Consider the following 21,208-nt stretch of genomic DNA (forward strand, 5'->3'; position numbering starts at 1 on the left):
TTGGTATGCCTTTACTTTTCTGCATTGGCTAGAGGTATATGGGGAGGGTTGATATCTCACAAACATGTTTAACCCCGCCGCATTTTTGCGCCTGTTCCAGGTCAGGAGCCTCTTGCCTTTGTTAGTCTTGTATTATTTTAATTTTTAGTTTCTTGTGTACAATTTGGAGTTCAGTATGGCGTTCATTATCGCTGAACTAGTATATATTTGTTTAGGGGCCAGCTGAAGGACACCTCCAGGTTTGGAAATTTCTTGTTGCATTGAAGACCTGTTGGTGACCTGCTGTTGTCTGCTCTATGGTCGGAATTTTGTCTCTTTGGCACATTCCTCATTTACATTCTCAATTTTAGAATGTATGTATAAAAAGTATGTGCATATTAAGCAAGGACGTATATTTGATGTTAGTTATACGTCCTTGATATAAAGCCAAGTATGTGCATATATATATAGAAAAAGTATGCAAAAAGTATGCATATATAGACAAGTATGTGAAATAAGTACATATAAGGCAGCAGCTATGGCGTTCCATACTAGTTCGTGTTAATTCTGTCTTGATGTCTATGTCATTATGTTTGGTGGTGTTTTACTTTTAAACGAGATTACCCGAAACATCGATGCTTATGCAAGTTGCAATGGATGAGAGGTACTTTAACATCTTCTACATCAAGGTTTCCTTTGTGTTTCTACGTTTTGTTTTTGAGTTAAGCCATTCCAGTTCATATTTTATCATGCGTGGTTCTTTCTATGTTGTGATGTTACACTATTGTTTCAAATAAGTGAGAAGGTTTGGTACTATTAAAATGTTTAATCCCACTGCAATTGTTTGCACCTGTCCCAAGATAGGAATCTGATGTTCAGTAGTTGTCGTTTGTTTTTATATAGATTGAACTGTAGGTTTTCCCGTTTAAATGTTTTACACTAGTATTTTTTGGGGGCCCTTTACAGTTGATGTTAATTGAATTGATGTGTTACATCTTTTGATTTTGCCATTTGATTAGGGACTCTCCGTTTTGAATTTTCCTTGGTGTTCATTATTTTTGTGATTTTACTTTTTGGACAAATTATATCAGAAATGCCTCTTGAAAATATAGAATTTACTGCCATTGGGTGAAATCAGATAACCGTATGACAACAATTCTATACCCTGATTAACTGTTGGTCTTCTGCAAACTGCTATTCATGTTTTAAAGCTATTACCTAAATGTTTGTTGCCAAATATATTTTTCCATTATATCAGGATGTCCAAGCGTTAATTCAAATGTTGTGCATTTTTTCACAAAATATTCAATATTAATTGAACTTTGTCAATTCTAGTTCCTTCTTTAAATATATATATTGCATGGCATGTCCATTAAGGTTCTTCTTTAAAATCCTTGACATGGTTTGTCCTTATAGTTCCTCTATAAATTTTCAACATAATCCTTCTTTGTCAAAACTAAAGGCTCTAAAGATCATGTGTCCCTCATCTTGGTCCATAGGCATATTTAAAATACAGGTTTATTAACATTGTAGACAAGAATAGAATCCATTACAAAAATCTCTGTAGATTTTGAATAGCTAATCTTTAGTTGGTTTATTTTTTTCTCTATCTCCTTTATTTTTTGCTTGAAACATAACAGGTTGATGGCAATCAGTCTTATACAGAGTGAGTCTACTAAGATCTACTAATAATACATGTATATAAGCTAAATTTGACTAAATATATCTGCCTTGCTGATCATTTGTCTATAGCTTTTTATCTATTATAACATAGGGGTAAAATGCAAGTTTTGTCTTTTATTTGAAAACAAAATTTATCATATTAGGCAAAGGTGATAAAACAATTGTCATTAAAGGGCAATAACTCCAATAAGGAGTAGTTCAGTTATTTCCTCCATATTGTCTTAATGTGTAGATCTTGGTTTGTTGATATTTTTTTCTTTTTTAAATTTGAACTATCTGCTTTAATTTTTAATATAAGGAAAAAGCACATAAAAAACGATAAAAATTGTCATCAAAGGGCAATAACTCTATCAAGGAGTCAACTGCTGATTTCGATCTTGTTTGACTTATGTGAACAACTTGTCTTGAATATTTTTGAATTTGAAGTCTTTCTCTGTCTATTATACAGCTTTTAAGATAAAAGGCAAACATGAAAAATGGTTCAATTTGTCATTAAATAAAAATAACTTCTATAAGAAGTCAGCTGAGATTTTTGTGGACAATTGGAAAAGCTAAACATTCTGAACATTCTTGTTCTATCAGATTTTCTGTTTTTATAATAGTTTTCAAATTAGAGACACAACTTGCAGTTTATCCCTATGTTCTATTTTTAGCAATGTTGGCCATCTCAGTGGTTGGCAGGTGAGATCAACAGTCACATTTTCAAAACTAGATACCTAAATTTAATGATGTTTGTGGCGAAGTTTGGTTAAATTTGGCCCAGTAGTTTTAAGATTTTCATAAAAGATAACAGAAGACAACGTCAGACGCCAAGTGATGAGGCCAGGGGAGCTAAAATGTTAATATACTTAATGAGTGAAGGATACATTTTTATATTATGCCATATCTTGGATCCGATAAGGGGGTTTTGTGTGTTTTTTTTGTTTGTTTTTTTTTTTTGGGGGGGGGGGGGGGGGGGTGCTTACATGTCTATTACAGACACATAATATAATACTTTTCTTGTAAATGTATCTAGCATTTGTCAAAATAATTATTGCCATAGAAATCTTAGGCATTGTAGATTTATAAAGATTGCTTTAATAATGACATCATTTAACATGTGATATGACTAGCTTCAATTAACAGAACAGGTATTTTGGGGGTGGGGTAGCATCTTAAAAGAGAATGGAAAAGATTTTTTTAATTTATCAGTGGCAAGTAAAATTAATATATATTGCGTTGAATAATGAATGGTTGTAGTTGATTCAACTTCAATTCAGGACAATGGGCCATAACTCCAATTTTTAAGGATGGTTTTAATAATGACTTCATTTATATTCTTAGAACAGATATTAGATTCCTGCACCTTGCAAAAGTACTGTCATTCTCTTGACAGGTGTGACATCATTTTGTGACTTGAATATCTGAGCAAATATATATATAATGGGTACATTGATAAATTACTGGAAATGTTCAAGGATAGGATACATAGAATGTTTTGATCAATGCACTTTTTTGTGTATCAAAAAGGTAGTGATAAGCCTTGGAAGATTTAAATATCAAGTCAGTAACAGAGGATTTTGGTTGCATTTCATGCAATCTTAACCCAAACATAACTGAACAGCCTTTAATTAATTAATACTATCAATGTTATCATGAAATAGTACAAATTTCTTATTCTTGAGCACAAAATATAGGTAGTTGCATACCTGCCTTCATAAAAGATATATTTCTGTCTTGAACAACAAGACATGTGTGTTTACTAATTATGATTATTTTTATTTATAAAATCATATTTTTAGTACAAATATTAGTCATTGATGACAGTTTAAAACTGCATTTTTATTGCATCATTATATTCTGGCCAGGATTTTGATATACATTTTGTAGTTTGTGTTTAACACTGTCTTGATAATAATATTATTATCTTCAAGAATTAAGAGCGCGATCTATAATCACTATAATCTACTATTATTTTGTTTGTTCCACCAAGCTTCCATCTTCTCTACCAAAATATGCTTTCTTGGCCATGTTAATAAATAATCCTGTATCTAATACACCTGAAAAATATCCAAAAATCAGCTACAAGACTAAAGTCAACAGGGCATTCATGAGGAAATTAACTAATGATAATTTACACATCATGAAACTATATTGAGGGTAGTAAAGGGTTATTTTCATGCAACATGTTTTGTCATTTCTATTTCACATGCAGCCGGGAAAAAGGTTCGTTATTCACCATGTTTCATGAAATTGATAAAAACATCAATGTGCAAGAAATTTTTATTGTTCAGTCATCATGAAATGGCAATTTATTTTCAAATTCTTCTGTGAAGATCCCCCCTTTTCAACCCTCTGGTTTGAGACATCATCTTGGAATCAGTCTGTTATGTAAAACATTTGCCAATTGCAACTGGAAAAATATAGGTACTGATATATCAGATTATCAATGGTACTAGCAATAATGGTAGCAACATGTAGGAGAGTAAGTTTTTTTTTTCGTGGGTACAATCTTTAGAGGATTGAGAAAAAAAATTATTTCAAGAATATTTTTTTTCATGGTTTTGCCTAAGTTTGCATACAAGCATGTAGATAATTCATGCCTCTTTGAACCTTTATAAAATTCATGGTCCACGTTTATCCACAAAGACCAGGAAAATTGGTATCCTTGAATAATAATTAATCCACAGTACCTTGACAGAACCAAGACTTTTGTCAGATGGGAAAATTGACAACTCAAATCAATATAAATAAAATTTTCCAAAGTAGATAAATGACGCAAATATAATTTGTTATGAAAAACTCTGATCTTCACTTATCAAACAGCATCAAGTAAATAAGAAAATCGTGAAGTTAAATAGCTGAGGAGTAGACTAGAAAGGGTTAAACCCGAAATAAAGTATCCTATAAAATCAGTTGGTTAACAATAAGTAAAACAACAAACCTGGTATTAGCACAATTTGTTGATTTATTTGATTCCAGTCCTGTGGTAATGATTGGAACTGCCAATCTATCACAAAGTTACCATTGTCTGTTACTACAGGACCCTGAAATATAACAGGTTCCAACATAATGTTAGTTTGAAACCAATTAATATGTAAAGTAAGTGATGAGCCTTGGTTCAGGGAGTTAAGTCTTTAAATCAGTTTTGCGTTTGTAAAAGTCAAGTTTTATCAATGTATTTTAAGCTTTGACCTAAAACAGATTGGAAATAAGAAGTTTAGAATATATTTTTGACAATGGTTGACACAAACGTACTGATGATTTTAAGAGTTATTTCCCTTAACCTAGGTCTACCTCGTATTTTAATTACTGCAACTAAATTAAATATACCTTTAGAAGTAATAAAATAAAAACAGTTTATTTTCTGTAAATATGAACATTAAAGTGTACTATGTAACACTACAGAGAGATAACTCTGTAAATAATCAGCTGGTTTTTTTAGTTACATTCTATTGTTAAGGAAATATTAAGCTTTTCAATGATCAAAATTAGTATTTGTCCAACTGCTATATATCCAATGAATTTTTTCCCATAAAGAGTGTGGCTCAATTCTTTTGATTTATTTATATTTTTGTCAAAAGGTCAAAGTTAAAAATACTTGAAAACTAGAGGCTCTAAAGAGCCGGTGTTGCTCACCTTGGTCTTTGTGCATATTAAACAAAGGACACATGACAAAATTGTGTTTTGGTGATGTGTTTGTAGATCTTATTTTACTGAACATTCTTGCTGCTTACAATTATCCCTAACAATAACTAATTTGGCCCAGAGGTGACAGTTGAAAATATTTTGTAAATATTTACAAAAATTTTGAAATCTTTTGAAAGTTGTTAAAAATTTACTATAAAGGGCAATAACTCCTTAAGGGGTCGATTAACCATTTTGGTCATGTGGACTTACTTAACCAAAAACTGCAAAATTTTCTTAAAATTATCAATTCAGGGGCATCAACCCAACAAATAGTTGTCCAATTGGTCTGAAAATTTAAGGGCAGATAAATCTTGACCCAATGAACAATTTAATTCACATCAGATTTGCTTTAGATGCTTTGCTTTCACAGATATGAACCAAAAACTGCATTTTACCCTATGTACTTTTTTTAGGCCATGTCAAACATCTTGGTTCATGGGCAGAGTCATTGGACACGTTTTTTAAACTAGATACCCCAATGATGACAGTGGCCAAGTTTGATTAAAATTGGCCCAGTAGTTTCAGAGGAAAAGATATTTTTAAAAGATAACTAAAATTTTAGAAAAATTGTTAAAAGTTGACTATAAAGGGCAATAACTCCTTAAGGGGTCAATTAGATACCCCAATGATGACTGTGGCCAAGTTTGATTAAAATTGGCCCAGTAGTTTCAGAGGAGAAGATTTTTTTAAAAAAGATAACTACAATTTTTGAAAATTGTTAAAAATTGACTATAAAGGGCAATAACTCCTTAAGGTGTCAACTAAAATTTTTTGTCATTTGACTTATTTGTAGATCTTACTTTGCTTAACATTATTGCTGTTTACAGTTTATCTCTATCTATAATAATATTCAAGATAACCAAAAACAGCAAAATTTCTTTAAAAATTACCAATTGGGGGGCAGCAACCCAACAACAGAATGTCTGATTTGTCTGAAAATTTGAGGGAAGATAGATCTTGACCTGATAAACACTTTAACATCATGTCAGATTTGCTCTAAATGCTTTGGTTTCAGAGATATAAGCCCAAATCTACATTTTACCCCTATGTTCTAGTTTTAGCAATGGTAGCCATCTTATTTGGTTGGCTGGGTCACCCCAAACATTTTTTAAACAAGACACCCTAATAATGATTGTGGTCAAGTTTGGTTAATTTTGGCCCAGTAAATTCAGAGAAAAAAGTTACGAAAAATTGGTAAAAATGACTATAAAGGGCAATATGTCCTTAAGGTAAATGAACAGTAAATTGGCTATGTCGCAGATTTTGCTGCAAACTTGCATACAACCTTGGCTGGTTGAACTACAACTGAAAATCGAAAAAATAATACATTTATCTCTTTTATTTGCTGAAAAGTTGCAGATTGATTTCTCTTATTATGGGTGAACATTTGTATAGAAAGCACACAAAATCGGCAAAAAACTTTCTAAAATTTGTCTTAAAATCGCCAAATCTCTAATTCTACTCCATAGATTTTTCTTAAAAAACTATCTATTGTTGACACATAAATTTCTGTTTTAATGATATGAAATAATCATAGGGTCACCGACTTCGTTTTTTATCTAATAATAAATTTGTTACCTTATTGGTAGTGAAAAACGTCAAAAATCAACGTTTTACGGCCTGCAACGTGATAACGTTACGATTATTTCCACGTTTTGTTGGATTTTTTCACAAAGAACGCAACTTTGAAGTGACCCTATCTTTATTTTGCATCATTATAAAGGAAATTTATGTATCAACAACATATAGTTTTTTAAGAAAAATCTATGGAGTAGAATTAGAGATTTGGCGATTTTAAGACAAATTTTAGAAGGGTTTTCGCCGATTTTATGTGCTTTCTATACAAATGTTCACCCATTTTGTAAGAATTCAATTAGTAATATTTCAAATGATAATTGAGATAAATGCATTATTATTTCGATTTTCAGTTGAAGTTCATCGAGCCAGAGCTGTATGCCAAATTTTACTGAAATCGAAGACATAGCCCATTTACTGTAACTTGACCTTAAGGGGTCAACTGACCATTTTGGTCATGTTGATTTATTTTTAGATCTTACTTTGCTGAACATTATTCCTGTTTACAGTTTATCTCTATGATAGTATTCAAGATAATAACAAAAACTACAATATTTCCTTAAAATTACCAATCCAGGAGTAGTTACCCACCAACCTGTTGTCTGATTTGCTCTAAATGCTTTGGTTTCAGTGTTATAAGCCAAAATCTTCATTCTACCTCTATGTTCTATTTTTAGCCATGGCAGCCATCTTGGTTGGTTAGCCTGGTCACAGGACACATTTTTTAGCTCCATAGATTTTACAACTTTATTCTGTGTTCCCCTACTTTCTAAATTAACTCAAATGGTTAACGCCGATTCCGGACGCTAAGTGATTAGAAAAGCTCACTTGGCCCTTTGGGCCAGGTGAGCTAAAAATGCATGAACTTCAAGGAAAATTCAAAACAGAAAGTTTGTAATCAAATGGAAAAATCAAAAGTTCATACACATAGAACAAACTGATAACGACTGTCAAATTCCTGACTTGGTACAGGCATTTTCTTATGTAGAAAATGGTTGATTTAACCTTTCACTTGTATGACAGTTGCATTAAACATTTTGGTATTCTATACTAATATATGTCCTTCACTCTTCTCAGAAGGCTAGTACTAAATACATACTGCTTTCTTGACTGCCATTCTAACAGAAGGCTAGTACTAAATACATACTGCTTTTTTGACTGCCATTCTATCAGAAGGCTAGTACTAAATACATACTGCTTTTTTGACTGCCATTCTATCAGAAGGCTAGTACTAAATACATACTGCTTTCTTGACTGCCATTCTATCAGAAGGCTAGTACTAAATACATACTGCTTTCTTGACTGCCATTCTATCAGAAGACTAGTACTAAATACATACTGCTTTCTTGACTGCCATTCTATCAGAAGGCCAGTACTAAATACATACTGCTTTCTTGACTGCCATTCTATCAGAAGGCTAGTACTAAATACATACTGCTTTCTTCACTGCCATTCTATCAGAAGGCTAGTACTAAATACATACTGCTTTCTTCACTGCCATTCTATCAGAAGGCCAGTACTAAATACATACTGCTTTCTTGACTACCATTCTATTAGAAGGCTAGTACTAAATACATACTGCTTTCTTGACTGCCATTCTAAGATTAGCTTGTCCTCCTAACTTTTCCTCTAGTGTTAACTGCACTGGTCTATAAGCTGATGGAATTACTTCTATTGGTATACCTTGTTTCCATGTTGTACCTAGTTCTTTTGATTGTTTACTGAAATTATATTATAAAACAAAATACACATAGGAAAATAGTGGTCTTATTTCTATCTTCCGTTCTTCAAAACAGGAATGTTATAAAATACAGATATGAAATTTTTTCACATTTTCTTCTGTAAATTCAGAAATTATTGTGTGATTATTATTGCGATTTTGTCATTTTATTTTAATTTTTGCGATATTCAGAAAAAAATAAATCCTGTTTGAGTCATATAAAAAAAATCAAAATGTGAGTTTTAATTATTGCGATCATAACCATGAAGCATTTTTAACAATAACTTCTGAATTTACAGTATTTATTTTTAGAAATGGAGGCTATATGGAATCCCTCCTTTTTTTTTTTTTACAATCATTGCTTTTGAAGTTTGACATATGGTTGGAACCCTCCCTTAATCCTGGGTTTGAACCTCCCCATTTAAAATTGGATGGATCCACCCCTGGTACATCCATCCAACGTATAACAGTATTCGGGAATTGAGTCACCACCAGATGAAAACATTGGATCTCTGCCTATCTGTTGTAGAAATGTTTGATTTTCCATAGTCAGTTGATAATCTTGTCATATCAGGCTCACTTATTTAACATCAAGATAAAGCAGCTATCAGACAACTATTACAAGAGTCCAAACAGATGTTGCTGTAAACAGCTATAGGTCACTGTTAGTCCATTGATGAAAAAAGCCCATACAGAATAGTAAAGCTAACGCAATAAAAGGCCTTGACATATTAATCTAATAATTGCCACCTATGACATTAAGCATTTTGCTTAACAGGTTCAACTGGATACTAGAAATAATCAAAGAGCTGATAGCTCTGAAGTGGAAGAAGGTGAATAAAAAGTAACTTGAATTACCATAAAAGCAGCCCCACTTACCCAGGCTGCTTTGTTCCATTATTGTTAAAATGTATTTTTTTCTTCAAACAAGAAAAGGTCATAAGTACATGGATTTCCCATCCGTACAATCATTTTCTATGTTCAGTTGACTATGAAAATTAGGTAAAATCTTTAATTTGGCAGTAAAATTAAGAAGATCATATCAAGAGGAACACATGTGTACTAAGTTTCAAGTTGATTGGATTTCAACTTCATCAAAAACTACCTCGACCATAAACTTTATAACCAGAAGCAGGACGGACGGACAGACTAGAAAACATATTGCCCATAAATGGAGCATAAAAATAGTAAGACTTGTTACATACCCGCCAACTTTTGAAAGTTCCCATATGGGTTTTTAAAGGTTACCATTTTTAGCGACATATTTTGCAAGATCTGGATTGTCTAGAAAAAGTGTCATATTTGTAAGATGAACTTACATGCCTTTTCCTTAAGTCTGTTTGCATGATTCTACTTACATATTAAATCGGTAGAAAAAATATACATGAAGCTAGGAGACCAGGGTTTATTTTCCAGATTAAGAATATTAGATGCTTGTTGAAATTTCCAATTTTGAATAATGCACAAAGATGGACCTTTAACAGGTTGGGAACAACACTCCAAATGAGGGTAACCTAACTGGAAGATCATCACAACCCACTGTAAAAAATGAGCACAAAAAAAGTCATTTATATTCATATTATTTGATGAAACTTTTCCCCAAGAACTATGCATCTTTTAAGTACTGAATGGTCAAAACATCATGTTTTTTATCGACATAAATTTTGTCGTAAATGTGACCAAATGATGTACAAATTGTGTTTTTTCTTCAAATTTCCATCAAATTGTAATGTTTATAGTTCCCTTATTGACTCTCTATTTGAATAAAATAAAATAATAAGAAGAATCTGTTTCTTGTTTTGTTTTGTTTTTTTTGATTGTTCACTGCTTGCAAATAAATCATTATATTTATATATCTTATCTGTATATATTTTTGTTCATGTCTCCATCTCCTTACCATTTGTAAATGTTTAGACAAATAAGAAAGAAATAAGCTCCACATGTATATTTGCAACATCGTAAATTAATTAAAAAAATAACACACAATAACACTAGTACTGCATGGATTTTAAGCATTATGAAAGTCATATTTGTAGAAAGCTTAAAAAGACTTAAAAGTCAATGTAAAATATCTTGCTATTTCTTAGCTTACACAATAAAATCTAATATATACTATCATTTACAAATTTAAATTTCAAGATTTTACTAGGAATTAATCTATTAATCTGACTACTAGATTTTTTTTTTATCATTAAATATGACTACTAGATCTTTTATAAGTCTAGTTGTACTTATTGTATCAACAAGAAACAAATTTATCATATAAACTTCAATGAAATCCTTGAAAGGAGGTCTAGATTGCTAAAATAATTTATAAATTTTATTTTTTTTATTTGTCCAAAATCATTTAAATTCATTTAATCAACATCATTTTATGATTATTTGATTAAAATATTAATCATTTATAGTCTTTTTACAATTTACACTTTTAAAAGCAAAATAACTGAAAACAGGCTAAAACAAAGGGAAGTAACAAAAAAGTATTTCAATATTCCCATTACACATCGTTTTGATAACACAACGGCAGTTAGCCGGAGGTAAACATCGTTGATTACCAGTATGTTTGACACCCAAGCTGTCAAGTGAAGCCATATAATTATACATCTTCTTTGATGTTCAGGTAAAATTTAACACAGGTGTCAATTACACCCGTACAGTAGTAAGAAATGATCAAATATGGCGTCTGAAAATTTTCATTCATGAAATATTTCATACACGGGAGTTTTTCTCCTAAACAGGAGGACGGGAGGAGACCCCTGAACACGGGAGTTTTGTCCTCCCGCCGGGAGGTTCACATGTATGTTACGAAGGGCATCTAATTCACATGACAAAGGAAAACCATGAATAAAGACAACACTTTATATATCCTTTTTATTTATATAAAAACAAAATCTTCTTGTCTGCAGGATTGCAAATTCGTAACTTCAAGGGCGAACTTGAGAACAGGGCGAGTTGTCCCAATACCAAATTCACGCATGCGTAATACAAATACCTACAGTTAAAACATCCTGTTACAAGTAAACAAATAACGTTCATGTGTATGAGATGAAATCTAATAATTTACATAAATAAAAGATTCATATTTACGATAGTGATTGTTTTACAATCATGATTTACAAATTAAATGATTCAGATGCCTAACCATGTGTAAAAATCGGTGTTAGGAATCTAAGTTGTTTTGAAATTGTAATACACGAAATGAATGCGGAATACAGAGACTCAATGCCAAGGGTCGGCCCCTTAAGTCTTCAGAAGACTTGACGTCTTCTTCCACTAAAAAATGATATGAGAAATGATTGCCTATGAATGCAGCTATCATGTCAATAAGACAACTATCCACCAGAATCCAAAGGACGTTATTATACAATGTACTGTGGATTCATTACTATTTGTCACATACCAATTTTCATAGATTTCTTAGATACCCGTGATTGACAAAGTTCAATTTTCAACAAATTACAAATGTTTTAAAGGTAATGTTATAATGTGTTGATTTCCAGCCTGATAATGAGGATATTAATAGCTACTTTGGAATATTCTTGGTCTATAATATACATACCAAATATCAGCTATAATATAGAATTCTTTGGCATTTGATGCTACAATTTTTTCCTGTGTTTGACAAGCCCCTCCTCCTTTTATACAATTTAAATCTTTGTCTACTTCATCTGCACCATCTATAGCTACGTCAATCTGTCAAAAAGAGATAAAGAAAAATGTCAGTAAAATCTTCACAAAATCCACCTTTGCAGTCCACTGTCATCCCATAAAATATTTCATCAACAGATTAATAAAACATTCAGAGTTTCTGTTAATAGTAATTAATAAGGAATTATTGAACCAATATCTACAAGTGACATTACAGAATGTGTTTGCTCCATTAGTTATTGAAGCATTATTCATGAGTTTGCTCCCTTAGTTGTTGAAGAATTATTCCGGAGTTTGTTCCCTTAGCTGTTGAAGAATTATTCCTGAGTTTGTTCCCTAAGTTGTTGAATCATTATGCACATGGATACTTTTTAACTGTGATTTACTTATGCAGTTTAAAAAAATGTTCCCTGAAATTGCTTTTAAGATATCTACCATTCTCTGCATATATCCATGTCATACCATTAAAAAATAGCACTCTAATCCCTACTTGTAATTTTATAGCATATAATTCAATACTTATAAGTTGTTTTTTTAAATGTTATAAAATCCTTGTTTTTATCCATAGTTATGAAAGTAAGAGCAGCCAAAGTTCAAATTATAATTAAATCTAGAAACATTATTTCCTATCAATTCCTCGCCAATTTATCCCTTTCTGCACCCATTGTATAAAAAAAAAATCAATAATGTTACATGTAGTTCCTTTCATCTCAGTTCTTCATTGGTTAAAATCCAATTATGACGTCAAATTTTCTTGCTTTCCTCACAATTTCCAATTGTGCCGGCATGAAAAAAGGTGACCATGTCTGATGACATCACATTGAACACTTTTTTTTGCACATTATTCCAAAAGAAGGAATAAGATTGCCTGGGTATTGTTTGAAAATCATTAAGAAACAGATTCCACAACCAAATCTTGTTTAATACGATATTTATCTACTCTCTATCTCACAGTTAAATTTAAAATATGTAAAACCCTTGGCAAACCCCGCATTTTAAATATGAAAAGGAGTAGGTTCAGTTAGACCCCTTTTTGGCCCCAAAATATAGCAGTTTTACAAAATTGTTTAAATGTAAACTTTCAGTTATTTTTTGGAAGGAATAATGCCTTTGCTACATAAATATGGGCTTATTTTGGCATTACAATGCACATATATCGGGTACTTGCATCATAAAGTCATGCTAAATTAATGAAATCTTCACAATTTCAGCATTTAGGTTAAATTTTAGACGGTTTCCGTCTTAAATGAAAGTGGCCCCATTCGTGTTCATTCTTGATATTGAAATGTAAGTTGTGTTTAATGATAATACATAACATATATAAAGGTCGAGGATGAACACGGATGCGGCCACTTTCATTTTTGACAAAAACCATATGAAAAGTGACAGTTTTAGGCATATTTGATAGATTTTTCATATTTACGCTTGAATCGGAGCGTTTTTAATGATTGAGTCACTTGAAATCTTTCACAAAAAATAATTGAATCAATTGAAATAGACATATAAGTGTTTCAAAAGTGTCCAAAATCTTTCGTCAGATGAACTTGAAATTTAAGGCCAAAACCGGCTCTTACCAGACCTACTCCTTTAACTGTCTCAAGTGAATAAATATTATATCACAACACAATGTACATGCAGTGGTTGAATCTGTATATATCAGGTTATATAACAGTTTTTAAAAAACCTAGTTATTTAAAAAACACATTAAACATCCTTCATTGAGAAAAAATATACCAAATTAGCTCATTGCTTTCAAAAACATACAAAGATAGATCATATAGATCCCATCAGGAAATCATAACCCTAGAACCGTCATTTACCTTTGGATTTCTATCAAGACTCCCTAATGTTAAGCCATTCTCTTGTATCAACTGTCTAGCCTATTGATAAAAAAAAGAGACAGTGATTAAGGATTTTGTATTTAGAACATGATGAAACTGAAAGGGATAACAGTGTCTTATGTAGACGAAACAACTTCTGGCGTACTAAATTATAATCCTGGTACCTTTGATAACTATGTATACCAGATAGTGTGTATGTATATAAATAAAAATAAGTTTCAAATCTCATTGTCACTGAGACAATGTGAGATAAGAACACTTTTTATAAATTTTCTTAATCTCCTGTAGTTCAGATATTTCCATCTATGCATTTAAAATACACAAAAACATGCTATATAGTTGCCTTTAGGTAAATTTGGTTGTGGTTTTTTATCAAGTATTCTAATATGATGTGCTTCTTTTGTTTTGTAAACAAACCCATGCTCGAAATCCAATAAAATTTGTTTGCACATATGTATATTGACTTCTGCAGAAAAATAAATTTTATCAAATTGTCATGCATTTAATATATTTCTTTAACTAAAAACACTTTCAAACTCTTAAATAGTGCATATGTTGTTATTAAAACACATCCAATGACCACAAAGGGTTACAATTCACAATTGACATATATATGACCTAAATACGACAAAGTTTCATGTTGGCTGTTCAAAACTTGACCTTCAAAGTTGAAGATCTTAAATTATAACTTTACTGTTATATTGTAACACGAATATTGGTCAGATGGTCAGCTGACACTTGCCAGTTGGACATGTACACCTTACAGTCCTATACATCGAACATACTAGACCTATTGCTTTTAGTATCTGAGATATGGACTTGACCACCAAAACTTAACCTTGTTCACTGATCCATGAAATGAGGTTGAGGTCATGTGAAAACTGTCTGACAAGTATGAGGACCTTGCAAGGTACACACATAAAAAATATAGTTATCCTATTACTTATAATAAGAGAGAATTTAATATTACAACCAGATGCTCCGCAGGGCGTAGCTTTATACGACCGCAGAGGTTGAACCCTGAACGGTTGGGGCAAGTATGGATACAACATTCAAGCTGGATTCAGCTCTAAATTTGGATTGTGATTTAATAGTTGACACAGCATAGGTTTCTGACACAGAATGAATGTGTTCTAATGAACTTAAATTTTTTGTTTTCTCTTAGAGCAATTCACTATGCTGTTGAATATTAATCCTCTCAAAAAAATGTTTGAAGAAAATATCTTTTTATTTATGAAATTTCAAATGAGAAAAATTGAACCCAATTTTTTAATCACATCCCCCTTTCCCTTATTCCAAAACTAATCTCAATTAAAATATTCTAATGGAGATTGCAACAATAACTACTCACTTAAATACATCATGAAATATTAAGATGTAAAAAAAACTGCTTGTTATCACTGAATGGTAAAGATTATTTAAATTTATCAGTTGGTAGTAAAAAGTGAATATACATTGTATATTGTATATAACAAAGATTTAAGTTGATTCTGGACAAAGAAAGATAACTCTAATTAAAAAAAAATCTTGCAATAAGATATTTCTTGCTTACTCTTCTGGACAAAGAAAGATAACTCTAATTAAAAAAAAATTGGCTATTTCACAATATTGTGAAATTAGATATTTCTTGCCATTGCACAATACTGTGCAATTGAACAGACTTGCTATTGCACAATACTTAATATAATAATTTTAGATCCTGATTTGGACCAACTTGAAAACTGGGCCCATAATCAAAAATCTAAGTACATGTTTAGATTCAGCATATCATTGAGGCCCAAGAATTTAATTTTTGTTAAAATCAAACTTAGTTTAATTTTGGACCCTTTGGACCTTAATGTAGGCCAATTTGAAAACGGGACCAAAAATGAAGAATCTACATACACAGTTAGATTTGGCATATCAAAGAACCCTATTTATTCAATTTTTGATGAAATCAAATAAAGTTTAATTTTGGACCCAGATTTGGACCAACTTGAAAACTGGGCCAATAATCAAGAATCTAAGTACATTTTTAGATTCAACATATCAAAGAACCCAACCGATTCATTTTTTGTCAAAATCAAACTAAGTTTAATTTTGGACCCTTTGGACCTTAATGTGGACCAATTTGAAAACATGACCAAAAGTTAAGAATCTACATACGCAGTTAGATTCGGCATATCAAAGAACCCCAATTATTCAATTTTGATGAAATCAAAAAAAGTTTAATTTTGGACCCTTTGGGCCCCTTTTTCCTAAACTGTTGGGACCAAAACTCCCAAAATCAATACCAACCTTCCTTTTATGGTCATAAACCTTGTGTTTAAATTTCATAGATTTCTATTTACTTATACTAACGTTATGGTGTGAAAACCAAGAAAAATGCTTATTTGGGTCCCTTTTTGGCCCCTTATTCCTAAACTGTTGAGACCGACACTCCCAAAATCAATACCAATCTTCCTTTTGTGGTCATAAACATTGTGTTTAAATTTCATTGATTTCTATTTACTTAAACTAAAGTTATTGTGCAAAAACCAAGAATAATGCTTATTTCGGCCCTTTTTTGGCCCCTAATTCCTAAACTGTTGAAACCAAAACTCCCAAAATCAATCCCAACCTTTCTTTTGTGGTCATAAACCTTGTGTCCAAATTTCATAGATTTCTATTTACTTAAACTAAAGTTATAGTGCGAAAACCAAGAAAATGCTTCTTTGGGCCCTTTTTGGCCCCTTATTCCTAAAATATTGGGACCAAAACTCCCAAAATCAATACCAACCTTCATTTTGTGGTCATAAACCTTGTGTTTAAATTTCAAAGATTTCTTTTCACTTTTACTAAAGTTAGAGTGCGAAAACTAAAAGTATTCGGACGACGACGACGACGACGACGACGACGACGACGACGACGACGACGACGACGACGACGCCAACGTGATAGCAATATACGACGAAATTTTTTTCAAAATTTGCGGTCGTATAAAAAATCTCAACTTTTTTTTCAATTAGTCACTCAACCAAGAAAATAAGGTCAAGGACATTGGACATGTGACTGACAGAAACTTCGTAACATGAGGCATCCACCATCCAGGTATTCCACCTTCTAAAATATAAAGCTTTTAAGAAGTGAGCTAACGCCGCCACCGCCGGATCACTATCCCTTTGTCGAATTTTCTGCGACTAAAAGTCGCAGGCTCGACAAAAACTATAGTGTTCATTCATTTTTCATTAAGGGGAACTTAAAGCATAAAAACATTTTAATCCTACTTTTCCTTTTGATTGCAATGTAGAATCCTTTAAATAGTTTAATATTTTAACAAATCTTAATTGCTGCAAGAGCTCTCTCTCAAATTGTTCCATAAAAATACAAAGATTTCAAAGGAAAAATAATATTAGTACCAGTCAAAAGCTTACAATTCTATTCTGGACCTTGTTCTTTTCTGTAATCAGTATTTAGCCAGTTTAATTTTTGCAGTTATACTTTGTATTTCAGCACTCAATTATTTAAAAAATAATTGATGCAACCTATACTTCCATGTTAGTTTTAACATGGGTATAAATAGGCATTATATTCATGATTTTTTTTTGCCAAGCGTTAGTGAGGGCTAAAATAACAACACTTGATATAATGCCTACCCATGTTAAAACTACAATAAAGTATAGCTTGCATCAATTATTTCGATTCTGATTAGGATGATGTCCCATGTGTATAAGGGTAAAATGATTGTGTAGGCTTTTCCATGAACCTCCCTTTTTTATTTGTAAAGAAACAAACAGCTGGAACTGTGATTTTTTTAGAGAGGGAGTTTGGAACAGCTAGCAGGAATGGTTGTCATATCTAGGTCAAATATGTCAATTTAGGAATGCAACACATAACAGTCATAATAAATAAATTAGTAACAACATTTGCATCATTTAAGAGTTTGGATGTATTTTAAGTTAATGAAATATACTAAATGCATGCCAATTTGATAAAATTCTTTATTCTGCAGTAGTCAATATATGCATGTGCAAAAATAAAAAAATTGCATTTACTGCAGGGGTTATATATTATTCATAAAGCGAAAGAAGCACGTCATAATAGAATCTCTATTATTTATTTTGTTTGCCCATTTTTTCTCTCTTCTTCATATTTATTGCCCATTAATCTATGTTGTGTAAACCCATCCACACGTCCAGTAATAAAAAATCATCAGATCAAAGATTTTCCTCAATTAACATAATTTGCCATTTACTATTATTCTAAACCTAGTTCTCAACTATGGTGAAAAAATGTAATACTAAAATTTAAAATACATATTGGTATTACCCCAAAAATTATCATGCTCATATAGGCCTCCAATAATTTTATTTCAACTGGCTAGTTCATACTGTGTTGTCCTAAAGTGTAAAATATTGAAGTTGATTTAAAATATTGCTCAAGTAAAAGAACATGTTAAGTTCAAAAGACAAGAAGACTGATTAAAGCTTCTCAATTCTATGATCATGGTTATATCGGTTGAAATACAATTTTTTTATTTTACCGATAATCATAATAATCACAAACCTGGAATGAGGTAGGTATACAAATAACTGATAATCCTTCTTCTTTTACTCTTTCAGCTGGAAAAAAAATTGAGACATGTACCTAATAAGAATAAATTTTTATTGTATGTTCTTAAGAACAATAATATTTATGCCAGGCAAAAAAGTATATGTGTCTTTACTGTACCCCCTACCAACCCTAATTTTTATCCCCTTCCCTAAAGTTTTTTGACAATTTTTGACCAACATGTTTAACCCTCAGCCACATTCTGCATGCATGAATGTGCCTGACCAAGGTCAAGAGCCTGAACCCTGCCACATTCTGAATGCATGAATGTGCCTGACCAAAGTCAAGAGCCTGTAATTTACGGTAGATGTTGTCCTTTGTTGCTGTGTCACATATTTGTTTTTTCCCCATTCATTTGATGGTACATTAATTAGGCCACTATTATATTTACTTGTTTGAATTGTTTTACATTTGTCATTTGAGGTCGTTTATAACTAACTATGTGGTATGGGCTATGCTCATTGTTTAAGGCTGTATGGGGCCTATAGTTGTTGATTTCTGTGTTATTTGGTCTCTTGTGCAGAGTTGTTTCATTGGCAATCATACCACATCTTTTTTTTTTATATCATAAATCATATATCAAGGTTCAACCTTCATGACCTTACCTATTCTTTGTACAGCAAATACAATGGTGGATCCACTTCCTATACCCACAACTTGAGATGTCTATAAAATATTGAAAAGATGGGTTAACACCATAACATTGTTTTATTTTTATAATAAAAAATAACAAGGTTGGATCTTACTATACAAATCCTTGTAAATACATACCTGTATGCATTCTATTTTAATGACTGTGTAGCCAATATAACAAGAATTCTGTGAGTATTGCATGTAAATAAACAGTCCCGTATACAGTTAAAAAATCGAAACGATTTTGAAACGAAATTATAACTTGACATGGCACATAGTCCAAAGTCGTCCATTGTTTATTCGAAATTGTTTCATCATTACATACGTACATGTATAGTGTCTTGAAATATGAAATTTATTTGTATGAGGCATAGAAATGGGGAAATGCGAGGTTCTATCGAGCATTTTCCTGTTTGTGCCAAATACAAATAAATTTCATATTTCAAGGCACTATAAGTATCTTTATATGGAAATCGTAAAAAAAAAAATGAAAAAATGAAAAAAAAATAGGTATTAACAAAAATTGTTAAATCTTTTTTTTGGAATTTCCCTCTTAGGGTACCATTTTGGGGTATTTCCCTATGAGCATAGTCCAGGCGGTAAGACATTGACATATTAAAAGGAATTAGAAAGGGAAAATGAACTTAATTAATAACATTTGATAAACATGACAAACATGGTATACATATAACCAATTGGAAGACATAAAAGTTTGACCATTGTTACTTTACGTTGTCATGGTCTTGACGTGATGTTGTTTGTGAAATACAGTAGTTCCAGTAAGGAGGCGGGGCTTATAGGTTAGTTGAAGTCATTGACGTATGAAGCTAAAGTTTATACGTATAGCTTTATCTGTATAGTAAAATAGCTGATTTCAGTATAAATTATAATAGTTCTTCAACTGTTCAAGTATATAAGGCAAATGGAACAATTGGTTTCCTTAAAAGAAATTTAAATATGGGATCAACTACTGTACAGTGAAGGAGAATGCCTATAAAACATTGGTACGTCCAATTGTAGAATATGCCAGTCCAGTATGGGATCCATACCTAAAGACAGAGACTGACAGACTTCAGATGGTACAAAGAAGAGGAGCTCTCTACGTATCTTACAAACATCATAACCACTCCAGGGTTAACTTGATGCTACAACATCTGAAATGGAAATCAACAATGTGGCAATGGCAAAGGAAGGTGGTCTAATACCACCAAAAAGAATGACACATAACATGTATGATAAATCCTTTCAAGTACCTGTGACTATCGAAAACACTCATTCTTCCCAAGAACCATCTGGGATTATTGGAATGCTCATCACGAGGTCGTACCATCACCGTCAGTGGAGGCCCTTAGAGACTTTATGACAAATATGAATTAAATTTAAAAATTTTGTGGGGAGGGATGGTCGAATATGCGCACCAAACCAAGGAAAGAATAATCGGTCCGTTGATTGTGGCCATTACCTGCCAGAAGCAGAAGAAGCTAATAATTATTTAGTCCAAATAATTATGACGTCTGGCAAGGCTATTTTAATTTTTTTCTGGGACGCCTTCCTACGACAGTTGTAAGGCGTCCCAGAAAAAAAATAAAAATAGCCTTGCCAAACGTCATAATTATTTGGACTAATAATTATTGAGACTGAGAGGTATCCTTTTTTGTTGTTGTTGCAAAGTTAGAAAATATTTAACCTTCACGTGATTGTCAACAGCTGCCTTTGCTGCAGCGGCTTTTCCTCTGTTTTTAGCTTCCATTTGGAATGCACTATAACGACTGACAATTAGTTTTAAACTAGTCTGCACCAAGTTGTTGAGAAAAAACTTTCGCGCAATTCTCATTCTACTGTGAATGGTAAATATCGAAGAAACCCGAATGGTAAAATTTAAACCTAAATC

The 21,208-nt window shown here is 31.9% G+C and overlaps 1 protein-coding gene across 1 annotated transcript; it reads right to left on the minus strand.

The window, feature by feature from the left end:
- Nucleotides 1-3,395: 3,395 nt before the first annotated feature.
- On the minus strand, nt 3,396-21,195 carry LOC134720942 (ribose-5-phosphate isomerase-like). The gene is made up of 8 exons (XM_063583544.1): nt 21,005-21,195; nt 19,290-19,350; nt 18,640-18,695; nt 14,095-14,154; nt 12,186-12,319; nt 8,486-8,627; nt 4,586-4,688; nt 3,396-3,701 (listed from the first exon to the last, which is right to left on the minus strand). Exons 1-8 carry the CDS (start codon nt 21,149-21,151, stop codon nt 3,613-3,615), a joined length of 792 nt encoding a protein of 263 aa, XP_063439614.1. The 5' UTR covers nt 21,152-21,195; the 3' UTR covers nt 3,396-3,612.
- Nucleotides 21,196-21,208: the final 13 nt, after the last annotated feature.

This window comes from Mytilus trossulus, chromosome 6, assembly GCF_036588685.1.
Source record: "Mytilus trossulus isolate FHL-02 chromosome 6, PNRI_Mtr1.1.1.hap1, whole genome shotgun sequence".
In the NCBI taxonomy this organism is placed as follows: domain Eukaryota; kingdom Metazoa; phylum Mollusca; class Bivalvia; order Mytilida; family Mytilidae; genus Mytilus; species Mytilus trossulus.